Below are 9,527 nucleotides of genomic sequence, written 5' to 3' on the forward strand. Positions count from 1 at the left end.
TCCCATCATGGAGGACAGAAAATTAAGCTTAAAATTGCGTTTGTGAGTATTTCTTTATCCAAATTGGGGGTGTGAGGGGCTGTAATATAGCAGGAGAACGTGTCAAACAGACAGATGAGAAGAAAGGGGCAGGCTTACTCCACACCAACAGTCTCACCCACTACTCAGAGGTGAATTTCTGATCAACTTTGCACAAATTATGTCCTAGTTGATGACATTTTTTTTGTTTTGGCTTAAAATTGCATAATCATAATTAAAAGAGCACTGGAAATTCTTTTAAAATAGATCAAAAGACTTTAAGTCCTATCTGTGTTCTTCCTATAAGTAACTCTGTATTCTTTGATTCTTCATAAACTGAAATTGCATTTCTGTTTGTGAAAAATAAAATTTCAAATCCATTTTTTTCTCAGTTATCTCTTTTTCGGTCCACAAACAAGGTGTCACGTAGAATTGTGTTCTGCAATTTCAGATGTACAGTCCAAATGATCCATCAACCCATTATCTATACTTATCCAATTGCGAGAAGTGTCACAGAGGCTGTGACACCCGGCTTGTTCAGTTGAAATGAAGAGTTCAGAATTGCTTTTTTCCTGTAGGGCCATTCCATCAGAAGAAACTCACTTTTGGATCTCCATTCTAGCTTTCTCCCATATTTATAAAACTCATAATACATGTTGACTCTGTTTGAGATGGGGTTATAATCTTTTACATGTGTTTACAAATCAGATTTCTCCTCTCCCACCAGGTGAACTTTATTCTCTTCATCTGTATCATCCGGATACTTCGCCAGAAGATCAACTGTCCAGACATCGGAAGAAACGAGTCCAACCAATACTTGTGTGTGCGACTCTGTTTATTTTGTGTTGATCCTGAGTAAATAGAAGGTGTTATTTATGAGGATGTCTGAAAAGGCCTGCAGATTTTTCTGTTGTTTTTTGAGAGGACAGTTTTACATTCGGCAAACATTGGCTGATTTGCAAAGCCAAACAAAGATTACGCTGAATAAACTCATACAGAATGGATTTGTGTGGTCCATATGAGCATGGCTGCAAAGAGTTTTATTTTTGTTCTTATTTTATTTATTTATTTAATTGTGCCTTTGAACAGTCAGGATGAGGAGAAGATTACCAAACCTTTTGGAATTCAGAAAACGCACTGCAAATGTAGCCTCTTCTGGGAGCTGCTTTAACAGCGACGCAGCACTCAGTGTGTTTAAGCGATTTTTTTTCTTTTTTTTGTGATGTAGAGCATCTCATACAGCAGCCAAATGCATGAGCTATTTTCCCACTGAAAATTTTTATGGTGTGTTTTTTCCTCCTCTCCTCTCTCTAGTGTGCTGAGATGAAATGCAAAAGGAAATGTACTTCAGGAATGCATTTCATTATTTGACAGAAAAGTGATGGAAATTGCTTTTTTTTTTCCAGCAAAGAACGTTTTGATTCTGCTTTTGCTTTGTTCTTTTAGGAGATTGGCAAAATCAACGCTGCTTTTGATCCCCCTGTTTGGGATAAATTTTATAGTGTTTGCATTCATCCCAGAGCAAATGAAGACCGAGCTTCGGCTAGTCTTTGACCTTATTCTGGGATCTTTTCAGGTATGAAACCAACTCTTTTTGAGTAAAACAGCCCCCACCCCCGTATTTTTCTTTATTTTTAACTATTTTAAAAAGTTCAAAATGTATTTCAATTTACCATTGAAATGCGATGAATGTATGGTAGCCCTGAAGTTCAAATCAAAAAATCAATAAATGCAAAAACATAACAAAGATCACAATAACAATTAAAAAAAAGCAAAAAAATTAATAAAAAACAACGTTACATTTAAAAAATCAAAACAAAATTCATGAAAGTAAAACAAAATAAAAAAAATTAAACAAAAGAACATTTTGTTTCCGAAATGTTTTATTTCATTTCATTTCCTTTTATTGTAGTTGTGTTTTGGTTTCAGGAATGGTGTCTTGATTATGAAATAATTAAGTAATATATTTTATAATATATTATATATTTATAATATATTTTTTATTTGTTTTGCTTCTTTAATTGGTATGGCGATCTTTAAAGGGTCCATACCATGCTATTCTTAAGCCTTTTATAATAAACATTATCCATGTTTATAATAATATATTACCTTCATGTTGATCAAGATACCACTTTGGGGTTTCTTTTTGTGAGTAATGAACATTATAATACACTTAAAAGCTCCAAAATTGATTTTGCATGTTACAGTACAGGCCCTTTAATGTTGTTGTTGCTTAGAGTTTGTTGTTGCTTTGATTTGCACTTCAGGGCCACGGTATGAAAGTAAATTCTGCTTCCCTTTGGATCTGAAACTGCAAATGCTTTGGTTTGTCTATTGTGGGTCTCCTAACGCTTTATTGACATTGTTACTGTTTAACCCCCCAGTGTTATATCACTTCATTTATTGAGCAACAGTAGAGCATGCATTACTCGGAAACCAAAAGAACTCCCCAGCACACCCATGTTTTAATTAAGGACTCAGATGAAATTGTGTTTCATTTTACGTGCATTCAAATACCCAACTTTTTTTTTCTCTTCAGGGCTTTGTGGTTGCAGTCCTTTACTGTTTTCTCAACGGTGAGGTATGTAAACTTTCTTTAAAGGGTTCCCTTTCCATGGAAAGGTCACCTGCAGTTGAGGTTTCACTGTTACCTGAGCCCGCTAAAAGGCATTCATGCAGTCCTGCCAGCTTTCTGCCTGACGGGGAGGATGTACTGGGAAAAAGTGCCGCTTTTTTTTGGGACTGTAATGTCTGCAGAGACTCACCGTGGGCAGATTAGTTATGTTCTCAGAACCGGGCCAGATTAAATCACTGTGATGTGATGGCAAGAGGCTTGACTGGATGCCTCCTGAATTTCAATCAGCTGCAATTTTCAGCTGTGGCTTGTTAAGCTTGAAACCTGGCGGTGGTGTGATGTTATTACATTTTCCCAGAGTTGATGCTCAAAGAATGACGCTGGAGTGATGAATTGTTACATTAGAAAGAATGAAATGAAAGTTTGACCAAAGCAGAAATAAGCAATAAGGTTTAAGTGGTAAATGATGAGCTTCAAGACAAAATCCTTCTTGATAAAGAAACCTCGTTCAAGACCTTTTATATAATGAAACATAATATTTATATTGCTGTGGATGAGTTTGCTTCAGGTTAGAATTATATGTAGAATATTTTACAGCTTTGAGGACGAATATTTCTGTAATAAAAGGTCGTTTGTTCTCATTTCCCTTCATGATTGCTCAAAAAAATAAAAGGAAGGCATCAAATAAATAAGAAGAGTTTGAAAAATCACAAATGTAATAATGTTAAGGGTACAATTTGGCCACTAAGCATTTTTTTTTATTCAACCTTAATTTAATCTACCAACCTGTTTGTGTAAATTTAGAGGAAAAACAATTTAATTAAAGCAATTGTAGGATCTGTTTCAAATGTACATACAAAAATGTTGATGTTTCTGCTGTATCTTTCGGCATTTCTTAACAATATTTTCCATTCCCTGAATAATGCAAGTGTTCATGCCATCGTAGAGCAGAACCTTGGCAACAGAGGATTTGTATCTGAATGCAGAAAGCCTTGACCTTTAGTCGAACATTATTCTGCACACAGGCAGGGGATTTTTGTATACAATCTGACCACGGGGAAAGTCATTCCCTTCTAGGATTGAAAGATTTCGCTCGGAGACAGTGACATACTCCCCTAAATAGGTTACAGATCAGGAGACAAAACTGGTTAACACCTGACCTCTTGTCAAAGAACAATCTATTCTTTTGCTGAAATGAATGCGGTCACCCCGAAAATCTGATTTAGATTTTTTTCCCACCTAAATATACAAATATCTGGTTGCTTAATTATGTCAATGATAATGAAAATCTTGATTTTTTTTTTATATTTTAAAATTGAAAATAATGGTTAAAAGTTTGCTACCTAATTTTACTTCATTTTTTTATTCACTAAATGTTTTTATTTTATTCTACTAAGAGACACTGATGTATTTATCTATAGAAACACATGATAAAGCTGTTCAACTTTTGTCAAAATACACTGACAAAAACAGTGGAATTAAATACGTGTTTGAGAAATTGTAATGCAAATAGATGGATGTCTTGAATGTTAGGTGACACTTTTGAAGGCAACATCTTCGACAACCTTACTAACCTCCCATTTAAAAAAGCGCTCTGCTAAAAATTAAATTCTGCAGCTCCATATTGCATAGAGGGTTGCCATACATCCTTGAACCCAAAGATGATTACCAAAGATAATTGATGACATTTGAACCACAACTTAGCTGGTGTTTAAATCCTCTGGTGTCATGTAATAAAGCTTCCCAAATAAGAAAAATCTGTCCTGGTCATTTTCTTTTGTTTGACTTGTAATCAAAGTTTTACCCAGAAGTTGGAGTATTTATTTCAATACACTACACTCACTGGCCACTTTTTTAGGTACACCGGGCTGGACCCGGAACAAGCAGGACTGAATCCTTGGTTGCATAGATTCAACAAGGTACTAGAAACATTCCTCAGAGAGTTTGATCCATATTGACATGACAGCATCACACAGTTGCTGCATATTTGTCACCTGTACATCCATGAAGCCAATCTCCCGTTCCAGCACATCCCCAGGTTCTGTATTGGGTTGAGATCTGGTGACTGTGGAGGTCATTTGAGTCCAGTGAACACATAGTCATGTTCAAGAAACCAGTCTGAGATGATTCCAGCTTTATGACATGGTGCCTCATCCTGCTGGAAGTAGGCACCGGAAGATTCGTACACTGTGGTCAGATAGGGATGGACATGGTAAGCAATAATACTCAGGTAGGCTGTGCCATTGGAACCACGCTCAGTTGGGACTAAAGAACCCAAAGTGTGCCAGGAAAATATCCCCCACACCATGACACCATAGCCACCAGCGTGGTTAATACTAGGCAGGATGGATCCATGCTTTCATGTTGTTGACGCCAAATTCTGACCCCACCATCCGAATGTTGCAGCAGAAATGGAGACTCATCAGACAAGGCAACATTTTTTCAATCTTCTATTGTCCAATTTTGGTGAGCCTGTGTAAATTGTAGCCTCAGTTTCCTGCTGTTATCTGACAGGAGTGTGGTCTTCTGCTGCTATAGCCCATCTGCCTTAAGGCCACCTTTCTTCCCCATTCTGACGCTCAGTTGGAATTGCAGCAGATCGTCTTGACCATGTCTATGTCCCTAAATGCAGTGAGTTTCTGCCTTGTGATTGGCTGATTAGAAATGGTTGTTTCAAACCTCCTATTTCATAACCAGCAGTTGGACAGGTGTGCCTAATAAAGTACCCAGTGAGTAGTTGAAAATTGAAAAAATTAATATCAAAATGTTGGTTTTTCATGACAAACTTCCTCGGCACTTTAAAAATAACAATCTGTTGCTGCGATCCACTACAGGTCCAAGGAGAGATCAAAAGGAAGTGGCGGAGGTGGCATTTGCAGAGGTACATGGGCTCAGACACCAAATACCAGCATCCATCAATCGGCAGCAGCAACAACTTCAGCACCCAAATCACCATGCTGACAAGGTGCAGCCCCAAAACGCACCGCGGCTCATCCTCCTGTCAAGATGACCTGTCTTGCGTATGACTTGAAAAATAAACACATACAAGCTGAGATGAATCATTGAACATATCACACACCGCATGTGAAGCCTTTGAATGATTTGCACACTTTTTGTTTGCAGTGAAAAGGGAAACAAATGAGCTCCGGAGCAGATTTAATCAAGTGACAAAGATAAATTGCCACAAACACATCCTACTCATTGAAGTCACAGCCACCCACCTTATTAGCTTCTGTTTCACAATCCAGGGCAGGTTAATGAGCGAATTAGTGAGTTATCCTTACAGATCATTTTCCAAATGATTATTACCTTCCAGAGTGCTGCGACTCAGAGCAAACAGTGTGCTTAAGTGAGCATTCCAAATGGGAACTCCACAAGCAGCCTCATGATTTGATGTAAATATGAACTGATTAAAAATCATGCAGAGGAGTTTCTGCTGCTCCAAACAAACCAGGCTTGCATTAGCGCAGAACCATTGAAGGAAAAAACACTGATGTTTCTGAACAGGAAATTACATAATTGATGTTGTGACAGAGCGGTGGCCAAGAACAGGCAAGGAGTGCAGGTGTGTTTGAGAAGTGAGCAGAGATGAAACTTTGCTTTAAACTGCATGGATGAACAGAAACAAAGCAGTGTGCAATGCTCCGCTTTACTGACTGCAAAAGGAAGTCAGAGAGAGAAAAGCTGGCACAGGCAGAATTTGCATAAATGCTGAAGAGTTGAGGCTTCACACCAGATAACCAGAGTGAAACTGATTCACAGTGACGGGTTTGGAGCACAACTGCCCTGCTCTGCAGTATCGTTCTCAAGAGACTGATTGCTCTTTGCCTTCCTTATATCAACACTGCCTAACCCTCTCTTTTTTTGGAAAATCTGTGATTGGGGTAATGTTTTTCATTATTTCTTGCAATGTGAAAACTCTGTGCTTATCACTGGTGAGTGCCTCATTTGTTGTGACATGTTTAGGGAGGAAAGGCCTTCACCCTTGTCCTTGAATGTTTACATTTACTCAAAAGGGGAAAAAATAATGTAGAGATAGTTGTACAGTGTATAGAAAAGTGTTGCCTATATGATTCTTTTTGTGCTGTGTTTGCCAATTATGTCTGTAAAACCAGTAATGTTGTCACTATGTTGTTTGTTATTGGAGCATGTTGAATTTAAAATTCAAAATTATTGTGTTAAAGCTTGTCTATGTGGTTTGTCAAGTGTAACTCTGCTTTATTATACAGAGGAGTAATACGCACAGCGGACAGAAACGAGCTTGAACCTCCATTATGAATAATAATTCCTGAAACCTCCACCAACTTGTCAGGTTTACACTTTTCTCATGGAGAACTTGGAAAGTGACAAGTCAGCCGAGAGTGCAGGAGCCTGATTGTAAGGCAAGGCAAGGTGACAAGGATGACTGGCCCTGTCACATCGGGGCTTTCTAATGTGCTTTACAGCTCTCTTTGAGTGGACCTGAAAGTCACCCACACGTTCACTCAAGAGAAAACATCCAGGAGCTTCAGCTCTCCTCTGATGATAAAATACATAAATAAATTAAACACTGAAAAGATAAATTCAGCATAACCAAAAATAACCATGATGTGAAGTAAAAAAGAAAAAGAAAAACAGTCTCCTTATGTGAAACCGTTTGTTAATGATAGAAGTTAGACCATCGGAACCAAATCCAGCCGTTTGTTGGTTTTTAAATATGAAAGCCCCTTTTTTTTGTACAATTACATGAAAAGAAAATCGGATTTTAAAAAGATCTATAAAAGACTCTTAATGGTCTGACTCTGCTTTGACACAAAGACTAGAGTTAAAGAGCTTTAGTGCGTTTTTAGCTGTCATCATCCATTGTAGATTTTATTTGGTAGCTTTAAAGCCCCACTCCAATGAAAATCACGTTTTGTTTTTTTTTTTACTTGTTCTTATGGCATTTTTGTGTTGATGAAGAATATTCTACAAGGAAAATTAGGCTTAAAATTGTGTTTCTGAGTATTTCTTTATTCAAAATGTTGTGAAAAAGCTTGAACCAGGTGCTATAATCGGCGGGCTACAAGCTCCCTGCTTTCACGCTGAAAAATAGATCCAATAATGTCTTCATTCTCCTCATTTGAGCTGTTATCTGGCTCAAAACTGTACGGCTGGATACCATCAATATTGCTCGTCATTTTTGCTGCACAAGTAATGTTAGGTTGTGAGGTGCTGTGAGCTTGCTGTAAGCTACCTGTAACCTGATAGCAAACAAATGGATGATGGGAAATGAGTCCTGCCCACAACGCAGAGGCGAATTTCTATTGAAGTACTGCCGCTCTGCAGAAACTATGTCCTAGAAAACAACGTTTTTTTTTAGATTTTGCCTAAAAACAGAGTGATCACAATTAAAAGACCACTGTAAACAGTTTTACAATAGATCAAAAGACGATTGGAGTGGGGCTTTGAAGAGTTTGTTGCAATATTCACCTTTATTTCTGAGTTGAAAAAGGAAAAGAAGCTCTAGTTGTTTCAGTTATCAGAAAATAAAAGTGTAATTTTTAACTAACAGCTATTCATGTTTCGTGTTGCTCTTTTTTTTATTTTTTATTAATAACAATGCTTATTGTAGTTGAGAGAATCTGCAAAAATACCTCCTAAAAAGTTGAATGTGTAACAAATTATGGTCGTAACCATGAATAAACCAATGGTGACACATCTAAAGTAAGTATTCAGTACTGAATCGTGTTCAGGATTTGTTAATGTCTTGTAATGGTTTCACAATACGTGTATTACGAGTGCAATACAGGTGTACTGTACATATTTATTTATTGCCAGAATTCACCATTTTTTTACTCAAGCAACTTTTTGGTGTCAGAATTTGGTTTTGTTTTTCCAGCTTATTCTGTAGATTGTAAAACACGTTTATTGGCAGAGAATCTATTCAGCCATTTTTGACATAGCTCCATTTGTATTGTGTAAATAAATTGTTTTAAAAGGAAACAAGGAAGCGAGCATTCTATTTTCTTGTTGAGCTATCAACACTGCAGCTTTTTTTTTCCCTTACTATTTTTTTCCCTCACTTTTCATTTTTAGCTTTTCCCTTTTTGTATGTTTGCTTCTATCAAGACTCCTTTCTGGTTTTCAACCAAAACATGAATTTTCCTTTTTGATTAAACACATTTCATCTGTCATTTCCTCCTTATGGGTAAGTAAAATGGTTTGTAAATTGCCTCAACTGTCATCATCCAAACACTTTCACATGATGGATGTTTTTTAAAAGTCAAAAAGAAAGAGACAATGAATTTGTCGCAAACAGATAAGAGTGTTGAGAGCACTCTGAAGCCCTCTCAAAAGGAATTTTATCTGCTTAGTCTGTCATTTCTCACCTACATTGTTTGCCGTTCAGGGTCATGGTGACTTCAGAAACAAAAAATTCCAAACACACCTCTTTAATAGTTTTATTTTTTACTGCAGCAGAGCCATTTCTGACTTTCTAATGCTACGTTAAGTGCAAAATAAGTTAAAAAAAGGTAGATTTACTCAAAAGTTTAATTAATGCAAACGTTCCCCTTTTATGTTGGTAAAATGATCAAAATAATGCAAAATATTGGGAAAAAAAGAAGTAATAAAGCAGTTTTCTCTACATTCATGCATTATTCCTGGTACTTCCAATGGGAGCCTTTGAGAAAAGCTTTATTCTGAGGTGCACCTCAGTGGGTCAGAAGGGTTGTGTGCTCAGGAAATTCGGTCAGCTGACTTCCAGGACATACTGAATGAGCAGGTTCTAACATCAGTGGGAGTTGTTTTTTTTCTTCTATCCTGATTGCACAAGCATTTTCAAAGATGACTGCCAGGATTCATCAGGCTCAGCTTCTGACATGAAGGTTCAGGGAGCACGAGACATTATTTTCCACGTGATCTGGTCAGCACAGATGAAGAAACAGCTCTGCCTCCACCCCCAGTTACTCTG

General features: G+C 37.3%; 1 protein-coding gene across 2 annotated transcripts in view; it reads left to right on the forward strand.

The window, feature by feature from the left end:
• The window catches only part of LOC101155153 (vasoactive intestinal polypeptide receptor), a 46,549-nt gene extending 37,992 nt beyond the window's left edge, over positions 1–8,557 (forward strand). Inside the window, exons 10-14 of one of the 2 annotated variants that reach the window (XM_023950181.1) lie at positions 746–837; positions 1,465–1,594; positions 2,558–2,599; positions 5,428–5,558; positions 5,717–8,557. In XM_023950181.1, coding sequence (XP_023805949.1) covers positions 746–837; positions 1,465–1,594; positions 2,558–2,599; positions 5,428–5,558; positions 5,717–5,735 — 414 coding nt within the window. In that variant the 3' untranslated portion in view covers positions 5,736–8,557. Of the gene's footprint in view, positions 1–745; positions 838–1,464; positions 1,595–2,557; positions 2,600–5,427 lie in introns of both variants that reach the window. The other variant, XM_023950180.1, reaches the window with a different exon arrangement.
• Positions 8,558–9,527: the final 970 nt, after the last annotated feature.

This window comes from Oryzias latipes, chromosome 20, assembly GCF_002234675.1.
Source record: "Oryzias latipes chromosome 20, ASM223467v1".
Classification (NCBI taxonomy): domain Eukaryota; kingdom Metazoa; phylum Chordata; class Actinopteri; order Beloniformes; family Adrianichthyidae; genus Oryzias; species Oryzias latipes.